The sequence below is a fragment of the Aureococcus anophagefferens genome (assembly GCF_000186865.1).
Source record: "Aureococcus anophagefferens unplaced genomic scaffold AURANscaffold_44, whole genome shotgun sequence".
Lineage (NCBI taxonomy): Eukaryota > Pelagophyceae > Pelagomonadales > Pelagomonadaceae > Aureococcus > Aureococcus anophagefferens.
The window spans coordinates 89,449-110,832 of record NW_008705599.1 but is presented as its reverse complement, the minus strand read 5'-3'; the positions used below and the strand labels follow the sequence as shown (position 1 = coordinate 110,832).

General features: G+C 72.4%; 5 protein-coding genes across 5 annotated transcripts; 2 read left to right on the top strand and 3 right to left on the bottom strand.

Moving 5' to 3' along the window:
• Positions 1-3,557: 3,557 nt before the first annotated feature.
• AURANDRAFT_67602 (hypothetical protein) lies at positions 3,558-5,856 on the bottom strand (the record flags this gene model as incomplete). The annotated part of the gene is made up of 2 exons (XM_009043098.1): positions 3,558-3,782; positions 3,871-5,856. The coding sequence occupies 2 exons, from the start codon at positions 5,854-5,856 to the stop codon at positions 3,558-3,560; spliced, it is 2,211 nt and encodes a 736-aa protein (XP_009041346.1).
• Positions 5,857-7,215: 1,359 nt separating this feature from the next.
• On the top strand, positions 7,216-11,314 carry AURANDRAFT_72635 (hypothetical protein; the record flags this gene model as incomplete). Its single annotated transcript, XM_009043136.1, has 3 exons — positions 7,216-7,430; positions 7,616-11,051; positions 11,117-11,314. 3 exons carry the CDS (start codon positions 7,216-7,218, stop codon positions 11,243-11,245), a joined length of 3,780 nt encoding a protein of 1,259 aa, XP_009041384.1.
• On the bottom strand, positions 11,310-12,056 carry AURANDRAFT_33364 (hypothetical protein; the record flags this gene model as incomplete). Its single annotated transcript, XM_009043097.1, has 1 exon — positions 11,310-12,056. The coding sequence occupies one exon, from the start codon at positions 12,054-12,056 to the stop codon at positions 11,310-11,312; it is 747 nt and encodes a 248-aa protein (XP_009041345.1).
• Positions 12,057-16,618: 4,562 nt separating this feature from the next.
• AURANDRAFT_33292 (hypothetical protein) lies at positions 16,619-17,398 on the bottom strand (the record flags this gene model as incomplete). Its single annotated transcript, XM_009043096.1, has 1 exon — positions 16,619-17,398. The coding sequence occupies one exon, from the start codon at positions 17,396-17,398 to the stop codon at positions 16,619-16,621; it is 780 nt and encodes a 259-aa protein (XP_009041344.1).
• A 538-nt stretch (positions 17,399-17,936) lies between these two features.
• Positions 17,937-18,869, top strand: AURANDRAFT_33333 (hypothetical protein; the record flags this gene model as incomplete). Its single annotated transcript, XM_009043137.1, has 1 exon — positions 17,937-18,869. The coding sequence occupies one exon, from the start codon at positions 17,937-17,939 to the stop codon at positions 18,867-18,869; it is 933 nt and encodes a 310-aa protein (XP_009041385.1).
• Between the last annotated feature and the right edge of the window lie 2,515 nt (positions 18,870-21,384).

The following is a 21,384-nucleotide window of genomic DNA, read 5'->3' as shown; positions in this document are numbered from 1 at the left end:
GGGGCCCGCTTCGACGGCCGCGCGCCGCGCGCCACCACGGCGCATCGGTCGATCTTCGACGCGTATGGAGAATCCCGGCAGCACGGACGAAAGGCACGCGGGATTCGAAGATGAGTGCGTCGGTTTAGATAAGGCGAGGGACGCCGGGTGCGTGCGCGTGCTGTGCGTGCGGCGCGCGGTGCTCGAGCGACGCGCAGCGCTCGTCGATGAGTCGCGCGCGACAGCTGGCAGCGCTCTGCGTTGGCAGCTGCGGTCGGTGGTGGTGGGGCTGTGGTGTTGGTGCGGCTGCGCGCGCGACGGCGAGGCTGGCGGCGTGGTCGAGCCGGTTTTTGACACAGCCGCAGCGCCGCGCCGTCGCCGTCGTCGCGCGCCCGCGCACCGCCGCCGTCGAGCGCGCCCGCGCGACCGCGCCGTTGCAGCCATGGGCCTCATGGACGGCCACGCCGAGAATCTGCCGACGCCGAGCCGCCCGCCGTACGAGCCGCCGCTGGACATCATCGAGCTGAGCAAGGACGCGCCGCCGCTCAAGCACCGGCTCACCATGCGGCTCTGGCGCTTCCCCGTGCCGCTGAGCGAGTACCACTCCTACATCGCCGGGTCCGTGGACCTCGGCGGCCTCACGCCGCGGCTGCCAGTGACGCTGCCGTTCGAGCCCGAGCGGACGACGCTCGCGCGGCTCCGCATCCCCATCGAGGTCGTCAACGTCGACGGCATGCTGCGGCGCACGTCGCTCTTTCAAGAATTACTAGCCGTCATGCTCGAGCTCAAGAACCCGCACGAGTACCCGCCCGCGCGCGCGCTGAGCTACCGCTTCGGCGTCTGGCCGACGGACGACTACGAGACCTTCGACCCGGGCACAACCCCAAAAATCATCCCCCGGGACGCCGAGGAGGATCTCGTGTCCACGTGGATCACGGACCCCCTGGCCATGGATCTGATCCTCGTGCCGCAGACGCAGATCGACCGCGCGGACGCGTGCACGCTGATCCGCGCCGCGGGCGACGAGGACGGCGCGGAGACCGAGGACGTGCTAACGCGGTGACCTAGGGGGGTGCCGGCGGCGGGCCTAGCTAGGCGCGGCGGCGCTTGCGCGCCATCATGGCGTCGTAGGCCGCGGACTGGTGCGCGGGCCGGCCGCCGTCGACGGGCTCGGGCTGCGCGAGCGCGTCCGCGGCCATGATGTCGGCGGGCAGCCGGCAGGGGAGGCTGTGCTCCCAGGGCGCGACGCGCGGCGGCGCCGTGACGTGCTTGACGAGGTCCTCGAGCGGCCAGCGCCATCGCGAGTCGTCGTCGCGGACGTAGCGCCGCGCGAGCGTGAGCTCCACGGAGTCGTCGGCGCCGGACCGCGCGCGGCGCGCGTGGCCCAGGGACACGAAGGTGCCGAACTCGTTGGAGCCCCGCGCGGCCACGAGCGCGTAGGGCCCCGGGAGCCGCGGCTGCCGCGGCGCCTGCGGCACGACGAACATGGCGAAGGGCGGCGCGGGCGCGGTGCCCGGCGGCGGCGGCGGCGGCGCCGTCTGGACCTCCGGCGGCGGGTCCTCGAGGTGCGTCTCGATGTGGAACTGGTGCGAGTCGTCGCGGTACGCGCGGCGGTACCCCGTCCCGTCCGGCGGCTCCATGAGGTAGTGGCCCCGGAACTCGCCCCGCAGGCCGCGGAAGAGCTCGAGGTCCGTGTGGCCCCGGGCCAGGTGCTGCGCGCGCTCCGCGTCGACGTCGAAGTTGAGCTCGAAGAAGTTGAACGACGCCGCGAACTCCGCCGCGGGCGGCATGTGGCTGCTCACGCTGCTGAGCCACGTGCCCCGCCAGGTCATGACGTTCCGCTCGCCGCCGACCCAGCTCACCTTGCCGTGCCAGTAGAAGAGCGTGTCCCGCCAGTCCTCGTCGCGCTGGTCCATGAGGGACCCGCCCAGGCGACTGCACATGGTCCTTCGTCCGGCGGCGCGGCGACGCCGGGCGATGCCGGGCGGGGGGCGACGGCTGCGGCGGGGATACTACGACTCGTCGAGCGCGCGCGAGAGCCGGCGCCGACGAGGCAGGCCCGGATCTACTGCGGAGCTTCGTCGCGGTCGCTCGACCCGCTGTTCCGGCTGGCCACAGCCCGGGCGCGTTTGTTGTGCAGCATCGTTGCAGAAATGTTGCTGCGCCATCGCGGGGCTCGCAGTCATGGCCTCGGGACAAGCGCTGCGCGTCGTGGAGCTCGATGTGTGGGCACGGAATCCTCCAGCTCATGTCAGTGAGCGCGGCGCGCGGCGCGGTTCTCGCGGCGCGGCTTCACTCACGCGGTAATCCGCGCAGCTCCATCAAATCGCACGCGTCTGCCGATCGGCAACCGCGACGCCGGGCGCAACGCGAGCCCACGTGTACGCCGGGACCGAGGCAAACATGCTCGCTAGGCCTCGCTGAAGCCGGCGTTTCCGAGTTTCCACAGCCTCCACATCTCCTCGTCCACTCACGTCGTCGCGGCGTATACCCAGAAAGTCCTCTCTCAGCCAAGGTGCGCCGCTCGAGTCACAAAGCCGGGTGGTTACGTGGTCCGGGAGTCGTCCGTCGCCCTTCGTCCGTCGAAACACCGGGAAAAGCATCGCTGACAACGCCCCGCGCGTCGCCGAAGCCAGCCGAAGCCGCCGAAGCCGGGAGCGCCGCCGCCAGCCCGGCGGGCGCCTTCGGCGCGGCGCGTCGGTCCCGGCAGCCGCTCGAACCCGACGACGACGCGCGGGAAACCGCGGGGCGCGCGCCGCGCCCATCGACCCGCGCGCGCGACCGCGCGCGCCGCCGCGCGACGCGCCGACCGCCGCAGGCTGTAAAACACCCGGCCACCATGACGAACCAGATGGTCCGCGAGGCGTTCACCAAGGGCCAAGACTACAAGTGGATGATCTGCGAGGACGGCGGCATCTACGAGGGCCCCAGCGGCAAGCACAGCGAGCGCATCGGCGAGCTCAAGATCGGAGAGATGATCAAGGCGGACGCGGAGACCTTCGACCCGGACAACAAGATCATCTGGCGCCTCAAGGAGCCCCTCGAGGGCGGCTGGATGTACGCGCCCGTGCGCGGGCCCAAGACCGCCGTGCCCATGAACGAAGAGACGATAGAAGCGTACGAAAAGGGCACGCGCTACTACAAAGTCGGCGGCAAGAAGGGCACGATCGTCCGCGAGGGCAAGGAGATGGACAGCGACAAGGTGAAGATCATCGAGAGTGGCACCGTCGTCGCCGTCGAGGAGACCGTCACCCTCGAGGACAGCGGCAAGGAGCGGCTCCGGATCTCGGACCCGTGCGAGGGCTGGGTCACGAAGACGCAGGTCGAGATCTGGTACAAGGAGCTCTCCAGGGCCGAGCTGGCGAAGGTCAAGAACTAGGCGGCCGACGCGCCTCTTCGGCCCGCGGGTCGGCGGACCCGCGGCGCCGGCGCGCGCGACGGGAGCCCGCGGCGCGCCCCCGTGTCTCGCCCCTCCGGACCCCCGTCCGGAGCGCACCCGCTTTTCCAAGGTAAGACTCTGCAAGACGGCGCGCGGGAATGCGGCAGGAAAAGGCAAGACGGCCGCGCGAACGCCAAAATTAGAAAAATGCGAGGCTCGGGAGGAGCGGCTTGCCGGCCGACGTCGCGGCGCCCGGCTCGAAGGACGAGTAGAAGGGCGGGCGGCGGCCGTCCTTGGCGGCCTCGGCGTCGATGGCCGCGGTGAGGGCGCGCTCGGCGTCGAGGGCGTCGTCGTCCTCGTCGCCGCCGCCGCAGTCCGGCGCGTCGTCGTCGTCGTCCCAGTCGTCCCAGTCGTCGGGCGGGTCCTCGGCCGACGGGCTCGCGGGCGTCACGGGCGTCGCGGGCGGGTCCGGCGGGTCGATGGCCGGCACGGCCGCGCGCGGCGGCCGCGACGCCCGCGTCGGCGTCGCCGGCGCCGGGCCCGCGGGCCGTCGCCGCCTCGCCGCGCTCGCCCGCCGCCGGCGCGCCCGGCGGCACGTCCGCGACCACGGCCCGCGCGACGCCCGCCTTGCGCTTCCGCGGGCTCAGGTCGTCCGCCGCCGCCGCGAGCCAGGCCAGCAGCGGCGGCGCCCACGCCGTGAGCGCGCGGCCCGCGCCCGCGGCGAGCGCGCGGCCCGCGACGAGCTCCGCGAGGGCCGGCTCCGCCAGGCGCCGCGTCTCCGCGGGCGCCAGCCGCAGCAGCGGCCAGTCCGCCGCGCCGTGGAGCGCCGCGTCACCGCCCTCAAAGGCCGCGTCGCGCGCCGCGCCGAAGCGGCCCTCGCGCGCGGGGCCCGCGTGCGCGTCGCGCGCGGCCGCCGCGCAGAAGGCGAGGCCCCGGACGACGAGGAGCCGCGCCTCCTGCGGCTCCTTCGGCGGCGCCGCGGACTCGGGCAGGTGCTCCGCGGCGCGCGCCGCCGCCGGCTCCGGCGGCGGAAAAGCGAGCCGCGGCACCGCGCCGAGCACGGCGAGCCGCAGCGCGCCCACGCGGCGCCGCAGGGCCGCCGGCCGCGCCCGGGCGGCGTCGCGCACGGCCGCCTCCGCCTTGCTCACGGCCTCGGAGTCGCCGCCGGCGCCCTCGTGGCTCAGGCCCCACTTGCGGAACAAAGGCGTGCACTCCGCGTCCGCGAGCGCCTCGTCGCAGAAGCGCCCGAAGCTCACGCCGTGGGCCAGGAGCCGCGCGCCTAGGGCCCGGTGCGACGGCGGCACCGCCGGGTCCACGAGGAAGCCCAGGCCGCCCGCGCCGGGCGGGCCGAGCGCGTCGAACGCGAAATCCGCGCGCGCCGCGGAGAACGCGAGCTGCCGCGCGGCGCGCCGCACCTCGAAGGAGCCCTCCTCGCCGAGCGTCGCCAACAGCCAGTCCCAGGCGCCCCGCAGCAGCCGCTCCAGGAACGCCGCCGACGGGCCCGCGGCGTCGCCGAGGCGCGCCGTCGCCGCCGACGCCTCGTCCGAGAGCACGCCGTCGTAGGCCATGAGCGCGCCCTCGGTCCAGCGCCAGTCGTCGGGCCGCCGCGCGACGTCGATGGCGCCGAGCGCGACGTCGCCCAGGCCCTCGCTCTTCGCGCCGACGCGCTGGAGGCACACGGACGCGGCCTGGCGCACCGTCGACGCGTCGTGCGCCAGCAGGCCCGCGAGCCGGCCCACGTCCACGAGGCCGCCGGATTCCAGCGCGGAGGCGCGCGCCCGCGGCACGAGGCGCGCCGCGCCGCCGAGCAGGCCCGCGAGCGCCGCCGCGCGCCGCTCCCTGTCCGGCGTCGGCGCCGCCGCGTCGGGCGGCCGCTTGCCGTCCGCGCCGCCCTCGGCCGCCTGCGCCTCGAGCGCCGCGGTCAGCGCGGCGCCGACGGCGCCCAGGAGCCGCTCCGCCGCCTCGGCGCTCGCCGCGCGCTCCGCGACGGCGTCGAGCGCGCGGCTCGCGGCCTCGCGGACGGGCGCGGACTCGTGCGCGAGCGCGACGGGCACGACGGCCGCCTCCGCGGCCGCCAGCAGCGCGTCGTGGAGCGCCGCGCAGGGCGGCGACGGCTCGTGCGTCGCCAGGCCCTTGAGAGCCGTGCACAGCCCGTCGGCGCGCCGCCAGTCCGTCGTGACGCGGAGCTGGCCCGAGAAGACGGCCGCGAGCCGCGCGCGCCGCGGGCCGTCGAGCGGCACGCGCGCGACGCCGCGCGCGCAGGCGCGGCGGATCTCGCTCCAGACGTCGCCGAGCGACACGTCGGCGACGGCCTGCGTCAGCGCGTAGGCCGCCTCGAGGCTCTTCTCGTCGCGCTCGGGCGTGATGCCCTCGAGCTTGGCCATGATCTTGTTGAGGCGCGCCGCGGCGTCCGTCTCCGCATCCGACTCGGCCTTCCAGTCCTTGGCGTATTTTTTCGGGCTCGGTTTCTTCTTGGGCGAGCGCGCGAAGAAGGCCATCGTGTGTTTTTGCGGCGCGCTGACCGCCTCGCGACGCTCGGCGGGGCGACGGAGCTGCACAACCGGCTCCGCGCGTTCTTCGCGGCTAATAACGCGCGCGACGGCACGAGCCCGCTGCCCTGCGACCTGCTCTCGTGCTCACAACGACACAGCCATGCCGCGTGGCGCTCGCGAGAATGGCCGCCGGGGGTCTGTCTGCCTGCGGCGACGTCGACGCGCGCGACGCGGTCCGATCCGTGCCGTGCGCCGACGTAATCTCCCGTCGCCATCTTCTGTCCAAGCTTCTCGTCACGAGGCGCTTCAGCCACGCGGCGTCCGTTGTGGGCTACTCTCTGTCGCTCGCGGCGCGACCGCCGGCGGCTGCCAGTGGGCCAGCACGTCGTCCGCCGTCCGACCCGTTGATCGGGTTCAGCTTCGCCATGTCGTACTCGCGGAGGAGGTTCGCGCGCGCCGTGTCCGTGAAGTCGGACTTCGCGGCGCCCGAGTGGCGGAGCTGCTCCCCAGCAGGGGCTCTAGACCCACAGGGGGAACTACGTCGTCCGACTCAGGCATTGGGCGACGCCGAGCGCCTTCCAGCACGCGCCGGCGGAGCTCGAGCGCCTCGCGCGCCTGTCCGAGCGCGCGTTCCTCTACGTCGCGGAGCACGCGGGCTCGTCCTTCCGCGGCGCGCCGGACTCGGAGTCCTCGCGTGGGAGATGCTCATCGTGGTCTACTACGCCTACAAGATGCACCGCGCCGACGACGTCGACGAGGCGACGATGCTCCAGCTCCAGAAGAGCCAGCACCTCTCCGGCTCCGAGGGCTTCCTCGTGAGCCACGCGATGCCATGATGCTCGAGCCTGCTAGCGCTGAGTACTCACTCAGGCTGGCAGGGACCCGGGATCATGATGTACGGCGACTGCAGTCGCGCCGACCTATAAACCACCCGTCAGCCTCGCCCGGACCCCGAGAAGCCTAGCCGGGGTCTTCACCGCTGGCCAGGGATGCGGAGCGCGCGCGGCGCGCGCGTCCGCCCATCGGCTCGCTTTTTGAAAAAGCCCCGGTCCGAGACGAGACGACTTCGCGCCTCGACCGAAGCAGAGTCGCACTCCGTCGTCGCGCCGCAGCCAGCGCCCGACGAGCGCCTCGACGCACGTAATCACTCGCGCGGTACTCTCCGCGTGACCTGTTCAACCTTGCGCATCAGCGAACACACGCGCCCGCGCTTCCGGCCCACTCGCCGCCGCCGCACGCAGCCGGCGATTCGGACCCCGAAGCACCGCAGACGCCCGCGCGCGCCAAGCCACCCGCACGCGCCAAGCCACCCGCGCGCGCCAAGCCACCCGCGCACGCCAAGCCACCCGACCCACAACGTGAACGATGGCCGCCGCGCTCTCCATCAAGACCATTTCGATTAGCGGATTTCGCTCGTTCCGCCAGCAGGACGCGATCGAGTCGTTCGATCCAGGCCACAATGCGCTCATTGGCCGCAACGGGAGCGGTAAGTCGAACTTCTTCGACGCCGTCCAGTTCGTGCTGCTGTCGCCGCGGTTCTACAACCTGCGCCAGGAGGAGCGGCAGCAGCGCGCCCCGGCGTCCGCGCGACGCTTCCGCGCTTCCGCCGTCCCCCCCCCCTCCCGCGCGCGCCGTCGCGTCGCGTCCGCGATTCCGCCGTCTCGAACCCGAACACTCAAACGCGCACGCCGCCCGTCGCTTCCGTTCGCGCGCGCGCGCCGCCTCGCCGCGTCGATTCCGCCGCCCGGAACCGTCCCCGCCCTAGGCTGCTGCACGAGGGCGCGGGCGCCAACGCCATGAGCGCCTACGTCGAGATCGTCTTCGACAACGGCGGCGGGCGCATCCCCCTCGAGGGCGACGAGGTCGTGCTCCGGCGCGCGCTCGGCGTCAAGAAGGACGAGTTCTTCGTGAACCGGCGCCGCGTGACGAAGAAGGAGGTCGAGGGCCTCCTCGAGAACGCGGGCTTCAGCCGCGCGAACCCCTACTACATCGTCCAGCAGGGCAAGGTCAACGCGCTCTGCGTCATGAAGGACGAGGAGCGCCTCGCCCTGCTCAAGGAGGTCGGCGGCGCGGGCGTCTACGAGGCGAAGCGCAAGGAGGCCGTGCGCACGCTCGGCGAGACCGAGGGCAAGCGCGCGACCATCGGGAGCGTCGTCGCGACCATCGAGGAGCGCCTCGGCGAGCTCGAGGGCGAGAAGGACGAGCTCCAGCGCTACGAGCGCCTCGACCGCGAGCACCGCGCGCTCGCGTACGGCCTCTACGACGCGGAGCTCCAGAAGGCGCGGCGCCAGCTCGAGGACCTCGAGGACGAGCGCGCCGCGGCCGCGGACGCCGCGGACGCCGTGCACGAGGCCGCGGCGGCGGCGGACCGCGACGTCGAGGCCGTCGAGACGCGCGTCGCCGCGGCGGCCGCGGGCCGGAAGGCGCTCGACGACGCGAAGCGGGCCGCGGACGACGCGCTCGCCGCGTCCCTCGCGGCGCGCGCCGACGCCGAGCAGGCCGTGGCGACGCTCGGCGCGCGCGTCGAGGGCGACGCGGCCTGGGCCGCGGCCGCGGCGCGGCGCCTCGCGCGCGCGACGCGCGCCGCGACGCGCGGCGCGCGCGACCTCGCGGCCGCGACGGAGGCGCGCGGCGCGAAGCGCGACGCGTACCTCGACGCGGCGACGGCGCTGGAGCGCGCGGAGCGGCGCGCCGCGGAGCTGAGCCGCGAGGAGCGCTTCGGCAGCCGCGCGGCGCGCGACGCGGCGCTGAAGCCGCGGCTCGCCGAGCTCGAGGACCAAAAGAACCGCGCGGCGCGCAACGCGGAGGCCGCGCGCGAGGCCCGCGACGACGCCGCGCGCCAGCTCGAGGCCATGAAGCGCGATCTGGCCGCCAAGCACGCCGAGGGCGCCAAGGCCCTCGCGGAGGCCGCCGCGGCGGGCGACGCGCGCCGCGCGGTCCTCGAGTCGCGCGCGGACGAGCGCGCGGTCGCGGCGGCCCAGGCGGCGGCGACGCGGGCCGAGGAGGCGAAGAGCGCCGCGCAACGCGTCGCCGCGGGCCGCCGCGACGACCTGCGGCGCCTGCTGCCGGGCCACACGGCGCGCGGCCTCGCGGCGCTCGACGCGCTGCTCGCGGAGTCGCCGGAGCTCGCGGCCAAGTGCCTCGGCCCCCTCGCGGACCACGTCCACCTCGCCGAGGACAAGTACCGCGTCGCCGTCGAGGTCGCCGCGGGCCCGCGCCTCTTCCACGTCGTCGTCGAGGACGACGCGACGGCGGCGACGATCGTCGAGCGCCTCGAGAAGGACCCGAAGCTCGGCCGCCTGACCTTCATGCCCCTGAACCGGCTCCGCGTGCCGCCCAAGGTGTCCATGCCCGACGACGCGCTGGCGGACGTCGTGCCCCTGCGCGACGCGGCGCTCCTCGAGCGCCGCGGCGGCCCGGACGTCGACGCGGCGCTCGACGTCGTCTTCGGCAAGACGCTGCTCGCGCGGACGCTCGAGGCGGCGACGCGCTACGCGTCGGAGGTCAAGCTCGACGCCATCACGCTCGAGGGCGACGAGGTGAGCCGCTTCGGCGCGCTCCACGGCGGCTCGCGCGAGGACCGGGACTCGACGCTCCTCGCGCACGGCGACCTCCGCGCCGCGGAGGCGGCCGTGGCGACGGCGGACGCGGCGCTCGCCGCCGCCCGGGCGCGCGTCGAGGCGACGGCGACGTCCTTCGAAGCCGACGGCCGCAAGGCCGCGGACCTCGCGGCGCAGCGCGACCACCTCAAGGGCGCGGCGTTCGCCGCGCGGTCCGCGCACGACCAGCTCGCGCTGCGCTGCCGCGACGCCGAGGACGCGCTGCGCGCCTTCCACCCGGACCGCGTCGCCCGCGCGGACCGCGCGGCCGCGGACCTCGAGGCGGCCTGCGGCGACGCGCGCCGCCGGCTCAAGGCGCCGTGGCGCGCGTCGGAAAACGCGACGGCGGAGCGCGCGGAGCTCGAGGAATTGGCCGAGGGCGGCGCGCGGCGCGTCGCGCTGCAGCGCGCGCGCGACGACGCCCGGGCGGCGCTCGACGACGCCGAGGGCGCCGCGCGGGCCCTCGAGGCGGCCCTCGAGGGCCGCCTCCGCAAGGAGCGCGACGACCTCCGCGCGGCGCTCGGCCTCGTCGCCGCGGAGGCGTCCCAGGAGGAGGACGACGACGACGGCGGCGACGACGCCATGGACGAGTCCGACGACGAGGGCGCGGCGGCCGAGGGCGAGTCGGCCGCAGCGCGCGCGGACCGCGTCGAGGCGCTCGAGGCCGCGAAGTCGGCGCTCGCCGCGGCGACGTCGGACTACGCCGCGGACGAGGCCGCCGTCGAGGCCGCGGAGCGCGGCGTCGCGTCGGCGGCCCAGGCGGCGCACGCCGACGCCCAGGCCCTCGAGGAGGCGCGCGCCGCGCGGCAGGCGCTCGCGGACGACCTCGCGGACGCGGCGAAGACGGCCGAGAAGCTCGTGTCCCGCCGCGCGGTGCTGCTCCAGCGCCGCGAGGAGAACATGAAGAAGATGCAGCGCGTCGGCGCGCTGCCGGCGCGCGAGGTCGACGCCTTCAAGGACCTCAGCATCGACGAGCTGCTCGCGAACCTCGCGACGTGCAACCGCGACAAGGCGAAATTCGCGCACGTGAACAAGAAGGCGCTGGACCAGTACGTCAACTTCGCGGACCAGCGCGCGCTGCTGCTGGACCGGCGCCGCGAGCTCGACGAGGGCGCGACGGCCATCGAGGACCTCATCCGGACGCTCGACGCCAAAAAGGACGAGGCCATCGACCGGACGTTCCGCGGCGTGTCCAAACACTTCGCGGACGTCTTCTCGGAGCTCGTGCCCGACGGCGAGGCGAAGCTGGTCATGGTCAAGCGGCCCGTCGCCGAGGCGCCGTCCCAGTCCTCGGCGTCGTCGCTCTCCGTGGACGCGGGGCCCTTCGTCGGCGTCCAGGTCGCGGTCCAGTTCCCGGGCGCGGCCGCCGCGCACGCGCACGTGTCCATGAACCAGCTCTCCGGCGGCCAGAAGGCCCTCGTGGCGCTGGCCCTCGTCTTCGCCATCCAGCGCTGCGACCCGGCGCCCTTCTACCTCTTCGACGAGATCGACGCGGCGCTCGACGCGAACCACCGCGCGGCCGTCGCGGCGTTGGTCAAGCGCCAGGCCGCGGCCGAGGACGCGCCCGCGCAGTTCATCACGACGACGTTTCGGCCGGAATTCGTCACCATTCAGCGTCGCGCATACTTTTCCGATCGATTCTCGCGCGTGGAAATCGTACTTCGTAGGTCAACATCGCCGACGCCCACTTCGGCATCTCCCTCCACCACAAGACGTCCAAGCTGCACCACATCTCCAAGGACGACGCGCTCGCCTTCATCACGGAGATCAACGCGACGTCGGCGCCCGCGCCGTGAGGCCCGGCCGACCCCCCTGTGCTGTTGTTGTCGCGTTTAGGGGAGCACTACTAAGGGTGCTCTCTTAGCCCCGGGGCTGGATTATGGCGCGCACGCGGTCGAGCGCTTCTTGGGCGCCTTTGTGGCCTTGTTCCGCCGCCTGTGCGTACCACGTCATCGCTTCGGCGAGATCGATGTCAACGCCCTCACCACCGTACTCATAGCAGATGCCGACGTTGAATTGCGAAAGAATGTGACCTCGTTCGGCGGCGAGCTTGTAGTAGCGGAACGATTCTTCGACGTTCTGCTCCTCATCCAACATAACAGCGAGGCTGAACTGCGCTTTAGCGTAGCCCTGGGCGGCTGATCGCTCATACCAGTGTTTTGCTTCAGTGCGGTCTGGGGCTTGCACGCCGTCTCCTATTCGAAGATTCTGGGCAAGATTAAACTGAGCCGTCGCATCACCCCGGTCCGAAGCCATACGAAACAGCTGGTTTGCCTTCCTTGAGTCGCGCTTGACGCCACATGGTCCTGTATCATAAAGCGACCCTAGGTTGTTCATCGCATCCACGCTCCCGAGCTCCACAGCGCGCTTGAAAAGTTTCGCGGCCCTCTTTCCGGACTTCACGAGGCCGTAGTCGCCGTCGCGGTAACAAATTCCCAAGAATTCGATCGCCTCTGGCACTTCATTCTCCACGTGGCGACGGGTCACAGCCAGTTCCTCTTCGTACTTTAGAGCAGGTTCCCGACAGATAGGACAAGGTTCATCACCGATCTTGTGCCCACACGAATCACAGATCACTCGGCAGCAACATGCACGATACGTAGGCATCTCATTCACGTTCCACTCCTCGAGACAGATCGGGCACCGCGACCCGTACCGCGCCGACAGCGGCGCCCGCTCCGGGTTCGCCTCGCGCCTGATTCGAGCGGCCTCGTGCTCCGCGGCGATGCGCGCACGGGCCTCGTCGGCGCGCGACCGCGGCGCGGGCCCGTAGAAGACGTCCTGCGGCGGGGGCGTCGGCGCCTCCGCCCGCGCCCGGATTTCTTTGCACGCCTTCCGGTGGCCCCGTTCGCGCCAATCGACCTTTTGGCAGGCGACCGAGCAATACTGCGTCGTTCCGCACGGGCATGGGAGCTTCGCTTTCGCCGAGCAAATTGTGCAAAGTGTACGGAGCTTGGCGTTCTTCACTCGGGCCATGCGCTCTTCATACTCGCGCTTCTTCATCATCCACTCAGGCTCGTTCGTCTCGCCGTCTTCGCGCTCCGACATCGCGAGGACCACCTGATGAAGCCTTGCCAGGGACTTGGCGACCCGGACACCGTCCGCGACCGACTCGGCAGGCATGGATGTTAGGCGGTAGCGCGGGGCGGAGGGCGGGGGGGTGGGTTCGGGGCTCTAATTCGCGCCGCGGAGGAGCTTGCGGTCCTGCTCGCCCGCGTCCGCGCACGCGACCGGACAGGCTTCGTGCGCGTAGATGCCGTCGTCGTCCTTCTTGCTCGAGCAGCGGGACGTCTTCTCCGCGATGTAGTCGCAATTCTTGGACGGCTTGCCGTAGTACCACGATGTGCTGTCGGCGACGGCGCAGGAGGCGTCGCAGACCGTGGGACACGCTTCGTGCGCGGACACGTCCTCGTCGTCTTCCTTGGCGCAGCGGACGTCCGGCTTGATTGCGACCCAGTCGCAGTCGCGCTTCTCGTCCTTGTAGAACCAGGAGGCGCTGTTCTCGCACGTGGGCGTCGTGGGGCAGGTCCCGCAGGTCGCCTTGCAGGCTTCGTTTGCGAGCACGCCGTGGTCGTCCTCCTTGCTGTCGCAGCGCCCGAGGCTCTCGGCCACGCGCGCGCAGCCCTTCTCCGGATTGCCGCCGTAGAACCAGCTGACGGAATCCTCGCATCCCGACTCGACCGTGCCGACCGTGGGCACCGGCGTGGCGACAATCGGCGCGGACGTGGGCTTGCTTGTCGGCGCGGACGTGGGCTTCGCCGTCGGCTCGCGGGACGGCTTCGGCGTCGGCGCGGGCGCCTCGCAGACGCCGCAGGAGACGAGGCAGGCGTCTTCGGCGTCGATTCCGTGCTCGTCGTCCTTCTCGCAGCGCTTCGACGGGGACTCCGCGACCCACGCGCAGTCGTACTTGCTCTTCTTGCGGAACCACGAAGTACTGTCCTCGCACACCTCCTCCTCGGGGCACTCGTCGCACGCGACCGGGCAGGCATCGCGGCCCTTCACCTTGTCCAAACCCTTCTTTTTGCACTTGTTCGTGTTCTTGGCCATCCAGTCGCAGTCGTTCTTGCTCTTCCTGAGGAGGGACGGGATCATTTGGTTTGACGCGTCTCTGAACGTAGCGAGCCCGGGAGGAACCGCGGGACGGGATCATTTGGTGGGGTGGGGTAGGATTGAGGGGGACACCGCTGCTGACTTGTAGTACCAGCTCGTGCTGTCCGTGCACGTCTCCTCGGGCTCGTCCTCCTCCTCGTCGTCCTCCTCCGCGTCGTCGTCGGGGCAGTTCGAGCACGTCACCGGGCAGGCGTCCTTGGCCAGGACCCCGTCCTCGTCCTCCTTGGAGTCGCAGCGCGACAGCTTCTCGGCGACCTTGGCGCAGTTCTTGTCCTCGTCGCCGTCGTAGAACCACGTCACGTCGTCCGCGCACGCGGAGGGGCAGTTCGAGCACGTCGCGGGGCAGGCGTCCTTGGCCAGGACCCCGGTGTCGTCCTCCTTGGAGTCGCACCGGGACAACCTGAGGAGGAATAGGATCAGATGGGGAGTAATTGAGGGGTGAGACGCCGCTGGACGGACTTCGCGGCCACGTGCGCGCAGTTCTTGTCGGGCTCGTCGTCGTAGAACCAGGACGTCGAATCTTCGCAGCCCGACTCGACGGCGCCGACCGTCGGCGCCGACGTGGGCTCGGGCGTGGGCTCGGCCGTGGGCTCGGCCGTGGGCTCGGGCGTGGGCTCGGGCGAGGGCCGGGGCGTGGGCCGGGGCGTCGGCGCGGGCGTCGGCGCGGGCGTCGGCGCGGGCGTCGGCTTCGGCGTCGGCTCGGGCGTGGGCTTGGCCGTGGGGGCGAAGACGGGCGCCGCGGACGGGTCGCCGGGGAGCGGGGTCGGCGACGGCGTGGGCTTGGGGGTCGGCTCGGGCGTGGGGTTGGGCGTCGGCTCGGGCGTGGACTCGACCGGCGCGTAAGTCGGCGCGTCGGTGTAGAAGTACGAGTAGGCGTCCATGCGGCGCCGGAGCTCGAGGCGCTCCATGTCCGTGCCCGACGTCCACTGCTCGAGGTACTCGGCGTCCTTGGCGAGGGCCGCCTCGAGCTCCAGGGCCAGGTCCAGCGCCTCGCCGCCGTCCTCCCAGGAGATCTGGTCCAGGTAGGCCGAGGCGCCGAGGGCGAGGGAGGCGGCGCAGGCGAGGGAGAGCTTCATGGCGGCTTGCGGTGGTGGCGTGGGGGCGCGAGGTGGGGTCCGAGGCGATGCCTGGTTGCTTGTTGCTTTGCGTTGTGCGGAGAGTGCCGGGCGCCCATGGTGGTTCCCGGGCGGCGCAGCCCTGAAACTTGATAGGAATTGCGGGAGCCGAAACTTCGGACGTTTCACGGGAAAGTGCACACATATCTTGACCGATTAGTGAAGGGGATGCTGACATGACGATGGTGCGAGGCAGCCCCTGAGCTCTTAGGTCGAGACGCGCGCCTCGGAGCGGAGAGGGAGACGCTCGACGCGGCGCTGGAAAAGCGCCTCGTAGTGGGGCTTGACGCGGCAAGGCGGTAGGAACCATGGCCGAGGACCACTTCACGTCGGCGCTCAAGCTCCGGAGACAGTCGCTGCGCGCGACGCTGTCCCCGAGCGACGACGTCGCGCGGCCGTCGTCGCCGTCCCGCATGCTCTTCCAGAGCGGCGGCGGCTGCTCCGACGTCGCGCGACCGTCGTCGCCGTCCCGCAAGCTCTTCCAGAGCGTCGTCGACGCGCCGTCGTCACCATCGCGAGCGAAACCGCCGCCGCCGCCGCGGCCCGCGCCGCCGCCCACACCGCAGGACAGCGCCCACGAGGTCGCGGTGCTGTCGAAGCTCGCGAAGCGGCAGCGGTCGGCCGTCGAGGCGCTGCTCGGCGACGGCGCCGGCGCGCTCGACGCGTACGACCCGCGCGCGACGGTCGAGCAGCTCGAGGCGCTCGTGCGGGAGCTGGCGAGCGCCGGCGACGACGGCACGGAGTCCGTGCGCCACCAGCTGCGGCTCCTGATTTCCCTGGAGAAGGAGCTCCGCGCGGCGCGGCGCCGCGGCGCGCCGGCCGACGAGGTCGACCGCCGCCTCGGCGACGTCGAGGCGCGCGTCGGCGCCGTCGAGGCGCGCGTCGCGCACCTCGAGAGCACCGTCGCGATCCTCGCCCGCGCGCTCCTCAAAGACCGGCGATAGCGCTAGAGCAGCTTATCCAGCAGGAACGACATGAGGAACCCGAGGAAGAAGCAGCAGTCCACCCACCAGATGTGCCCCTCGTGGCTCTCGTGCGCCTCTAGAAGCAGCTCCTCCGTGACGAGGTAGAGCAGCGCGGCGACGCCGAAGGACACGAGCCCCACGTGCAGCGCGGGCGTCCGCGACACGACGTTCGCCGTCGACGCGCCGAGGACGCCGCCGAGCATGAGGCACGCCGGCGGCAGCGCGATGCTCACGAAGGCGACGGCGCGCGGCTGGCGCCGCAGCGTCGTCGCGAACGTCAGCGACAAGAAGCCCATCTCGATCGTCAGCGCGATGGCCATGATCAATCCCGCGTTCGTGCCCGACGCCGCGGCGACGCCGATCAGGAAGCCGTCGCAGAGCGCGTCGACCAACACGGCGAGCACCATGGTCGTCGGGTACCTGGGGAAGCGCGGCGCCTCCGAGACGACCTCGTAGTCCGCCTCGCACATCGAGTCCTTCATCATGCCCAGCTTGGACTTGGGCGCGTGGCCGGCCTCGGAGCAGGCGCTGTTCGCCGACGACACGGTGCGCAGCCGCGACCGCGTCTCGTCGCCGCCGTCGTCGTCCGCGTCGCCGCAGAACTTGCCGACGACGACGAAGAGGGCGACGCCGAGCGCGAAGCCGACGGCGATGGCCGAGTTGTTCGCGAGGGAGCTCGGCGCCTCGTTGATCACGGGCACGAGCTCGACCTACGGGGGACCGGACTTCTCAACGCGCGCTGGCGAGCATTCCGTGTGCGAAACGCTGGGCTCGACGGCGACGGCGGAGAGCACGATGCCCGCGGCGAGGTGCTGCAGCGCGGCGACGAAGACCGGCGGCGGCTGCACGCACAGGGCGAGGGCCGCGAGAATGATCATGGCCAAGCAGGGCAGCGCGACGAGGGCCAGGGCGTACATGAACGCGTCCATTGGGCTGCTCAGCGAAGTTCAGCTCTCCGGAAACTCCTTCACCTTAGGCTTCAACGAGGCGGGTCGAGGAGGGACGCGTAGTCCGCGGACGCGGCGAAGGGCGCCTCGGCCTCGAAGGTCATCGGGCCGGCCGTGGGCAGGTCCAGGGACAGCCTCGCGGCGTGGAGGCAGAGCCGCGGCGCGCGGCCCGCCGCCTCCTCGGTGCCGTGGAGCGCGTCGCCGAGGAGCGGTAGGCCGATCAGCGCGCAGTGGACGCGGAGCTGCTGCGAGCGGCCCGTCACGGGCTGGAGGCTGAGCAACGAGGACCCATCGTCCCGCTTCTCCAGCAGCGCCCAGTTCGTCCGGCTCCGGCGGCCGCCGTCCGCCTCGGCGACGACGGCGACGCGATTGTGGCCGGCGTCCGTCTTCACCTTGCCGATGGGCTCGTCGACCGTGCCGAAGGTCGCCTCGGGCCAGCCGAGCACGGCGCCGACGTAGCTCTTCTCGACCTCGCGCGCCTCGAACGCCATGCTCAGGCTCCGCAGCGCTCGTTTCGTCTTCGCCGCGACGACGAGCCCCGACGTGTCGCGGTCCAAGCGATGCGCCAGCGTCGTGCTCGCGCCGCGCGTCGCGCGCAGCCGCGTGATGAGCGAATCCTGCTTGTGGTCGCCGCGCCCGGGCACGGCGAGCAGGCCCGAGCCCTTGTCGCACACGATGACCTCGTCGTCCTCGAAGACGACGCGGAACGTCGCCCAGGGCCGCGTCGAGCCGTCGTCGGCGGTCGCGGCAAGGAAGGTGCGATGCCGCGTGACGACGCGGCGCGGCGCAAGCGCTAGCGCACTGGTGAGCATGGCAAGAGGGCGCAGCATTGCAGGACGAGCTTGCGGACGCGGTCGCGGACAAGGCCGCTGCTCAGGGCAACGTGACCACGCTCGAGGCCGAGAACGCCGCGCTCACGGCCGAGCTCGCGGACGCGGTCCGCTCCACTTCTGCCACAACGATGAGGTTTGCCTCGCCACTGCTTCGCTGTCTCGCCGCCTCAAAATCGTCAGAGCGGCACGCCGCGATCCACTCGCTTTTGACACCAGAACTATGAAGTCGGTCGTCGCCGCTGCGCTCCTCGCCGGCTCGGCCGTCGCGCTGACGCCCGCGGGCCGCTCTGGTGCGTGCCGACTCGACGCAAACGCCCCGTGAAACCCTCTCTACCGCAGGCTCCGTCGTCGGCCGCTCGGCGGCCATGTCCGCGGATTACGGCGACTTCGACCAGGGCGTCAAGTCCGTCGCCGCCACGCCCGCCCGCGGCGGCGCGTGATGGAGCCAGCGTCCCCGGAATGAACCCATCCAAAAGGAGTTCGAACCGCGCGCGCCGCCCGCAGCGTGTCCATGTTCATGGGCCTCGACTTCGCGCTGCTCGGCTACTTCTTCTTCTGGTACCTCGGCAACTACTACTACAACATCACGAACAAGCTCGCGCTCAAGGGCTCCGGCGGCTCCAAGGGCTTCCCCATGACCATCGCGTCGCTCCAGCTCGGCGTCGGCGTCGTCTACGCCCTCTTCGCGTGGGTCGCGCCCGACATGCGGTCCATCCCCGCGCTGACGATGGACGACATCGTCGCCATGCTCCCCGTGGCCTTCTGCTCCATGATGGCCCACTGCGCGTCGGTCTTCGCGCTGTCCGCGGGCGCGGTGTCGTTCGGCCAGATCGTCAAGGCCGCGGAGCCCGCGTTCGCGGCGGTGCTGTCCCAGTTCGTCTACGGCAAGCCCATCTCCCAGGCCAAGTGGCTCTGTCTCATCCCCGTCATCGGCGGCGTCATCATCGCGTCCGTCAAGGAGCTCGACTTCGCCGTGTCCGCGCTCGTCGCCGCGTGCTCGGCGAATCTGTTCGCGGCGTTCAAGGGCAACGAGAACAAGAAGCTCATGGAGACGCCGGGCCTCAAGGACCGCCTCGGCTCCGTCGGCAACCAGTTCGCCATCACGTCGCTCCTCGCCTTCCTCATGTCGCTGCCGCTCATGTTCGCGACCGAGGGCGCGAAATTTGGCGAGTTCATGGAGGTCCTCAAGACGAACCCGGCCGTCAAGTCCAACTTCCTCCTGTCGGGCGTCTACTTCTACGGCTACAACGAGCTCGCGACCATGACCATCAAGAAGACGAACGCGATCACGCAGTCCGTCGCGAACACGGCCAAGCGCGTCATCATCATCATCGGCGTCGCGCTCGTCCTCGGCGAGGACCTCCCCTTCGTCAAGCTCCTCGGCTCCGCCATCTGCATCGGCGGCGTCTTCCTCTACTCCGTCATCGACTCGCTCCTCGCCAAGATGTAGAGTCCTATCGCGAATCCAAGACGCGCCGAGCGGCGCCGCCCCCCGGGCCGCGCCGGCGCCCGCGCCCCGCGTGCGTAACGGCCGGGGCGACCGATTCGAAGTTGTTTAGAACGCGAGGCGGCCGCGGACGTCGTCCTTGCCCTGGTCGCGCGCGCGCTTGTGCTTGATGCGCGCGGGCATCTGGGGCTCGTCCTGGTCCGGCGTGTCCTCGACGACGCGGCGCCGCGGCGGCGACGGCTCCGGCGCCGCGGGCGCCGACGTGGGCCCGCTGCGCCGCGCGGCCGCGCCGCCGACGCGGCGCCGCTGCGCGTGCGCCGCGCGCGCGCCGCCGCGCTGGCGCGGCGGCGACGGCGACGCCACGTGCTTGAGCTTGCGCGACGCCGCGGGGCTCGCGGCGGACGCCGACGGCGGCGCGGCCGGCGCCGGCGGCGCCGCGGCGGGCGCGCGCGCGGCGGGCGCGGCGCTCGCACGCCACGGCGGCGGGTCCGCGGCGGCGCGGCGCGGCGCCGCGGCGACCGTCGCGCGGCGCGGCGGCGGCGCGCGGCCCCGCGGCGGCGGGTCCGCGGCGGGCGCGCGGGCGAGGGCCGGCGCGCCGAGGCCGAGCGCGCGGCGCTGCGACGCCGCGCCGAGCGCGCGGAGCGAGCCCGCGCGGTCGAGCGAGCCCGCGCGGCGCAGGGGCTGCGACGCCTCGCGGCGCAGGGGCTGCGATGCCGGCGGCGCCGCCGCGGGCTTCTTGCGCGTCGCCGGCGCCGGCGGCGCCGCGGGCTCCGCGGCGGACGGCGCCGCGCGGCGCGGCCGCTTCGCCGGCGGTTCCTCGGTGTCCGCGGCGCAGAAGTTGGCCCAGCCCTGGGAGTCGTCGTCGTCCTTCTCGCTGTCCTGGGAGCAGTGGATGATGCGGCTCCGGTGGCTCGGCGGCGACGGCTCGTCGACGGACGAGCCGCCGGGCGACGGCTTGGCGCGCTTGGACGGCGGCACCATCGACGGCGGCCGCGCGGGCCAGGCCTCGCCGGTCGACGCCCCCCCGCGGTCGCGGCCCCGCGGCCGGCGCGGCTCGGCGGCGGCGTCGAACTCGAAGGCCCTGCGGAGCCCGGCGAGCGTGCCCGGCGCGAGGCGCCGGAGCGGCGGCGCGAGCGCCGTGTCGAAGAACGACCGCAGCGACGCGTAATCCACGAGGTAGTCGCCGGACCCGCGGGAGCTCGACCGCCGCGGCGGCTCGCACTCGACGTGGGGCGCCTGGAGCGCGAAGGACGCGTTCTCCGCGACGGCCTGCACCGCGCGGGAATCGCGGTCGCTTAAAGCTTTCGGTTGTTTCGCCAGCACGACGCGCAGCAGGATCTGGAGCTCCGCGTCCCGCAGCCGGCGCCGCGTCGCGTCGGCGGACGCCTTCTCGGACCGGGCCCTGGCCGGCGACGCGACTTTCGCGTCCTCGGGCAGCTCCAGGGGCGGCCGGACGCACCGCGCGCGGACCGCGCGCCGGAGCGCGGCCGCGCCGTCGCGCGCGCCGGCCGCGGCGACGCCCGCGAACTCCGTGACGAAGCGCGGCACCCACTCGACGGCGAGGGCGCGCGGCGTCGGCACGCGCCGCGCGACGCTGTCCATGCACGCGCGGTGGACGACGTCGCAGAGCGCGTCCACGGGGTCCGACGCCGCCGACGCGCGGCGCCCCGCGGCCGCGAGGTCCTCGAAGCGCTCGAAGAGCGCGTGCGCGTGGCTCGACCGCCGCGGGCTCTGGTTCTTCGACTGGCGCCGCTGGCTGTCCGGCGTCGACGGCGGGCGGGCTTGTGTCGTGGTGGTTGTTTTGATGTGGTCTTCCATATCGACGTTCCACGCCGTTTCGTGGCGCGCGCGCGCTCACGGGCGTCTAGCGTCGATCGATGGTGGGTGTGGCGATCGTGCCTCGGCTTCCCGAGTTTATTGTGAGGAGATAATCAGTGCCGTTTGAGCCGGTCCATCGCGCCGCTTTGCGCGCCAAAACTCGGTCGGACAAAAAATACGCCAGAGGTCGACGGTGAGGCCGAGGGCGGTGACGGCATCGACACGAGCTGCGCGTGAAGCGGCTTCGGCGCGCGGGAGTCACGGGAGGGAGCACCTAGAACCTCTCTACAGCCACCGCTGCAGCGTCGCATAGCGCCAGGCACCGCGTCGATCGCGTCGGAACCAACTCCGGTGCGGTTTTGCCACAGCATAAAGCAAAGAGAAGATGTTCTCCGCGCTGCGCGGAGGCGCCGTAGCGTTGCGCACGACAACGCTACGACACACAAAGACACACAAATTATTCTACGCGACCACGCCAAACCCGCCCGCCATTTTTCCCGCCGCGCGGCGCCGCGCGTCGACGGCCGCGCCGCCCGGCGACGACGACGACGCCGCGACGAAGAACAAACCCGACCGCCTCCCGACCCCCAAGGACGACGCGACGCTCTCCAAGGCGGCCCCCGAGCTGACCGACGAGCAGAAGAAGAAGCTCGCGGAGCAGTGGGCCGGCTACGTGGACTACATGGGCAACCAGCGCGAT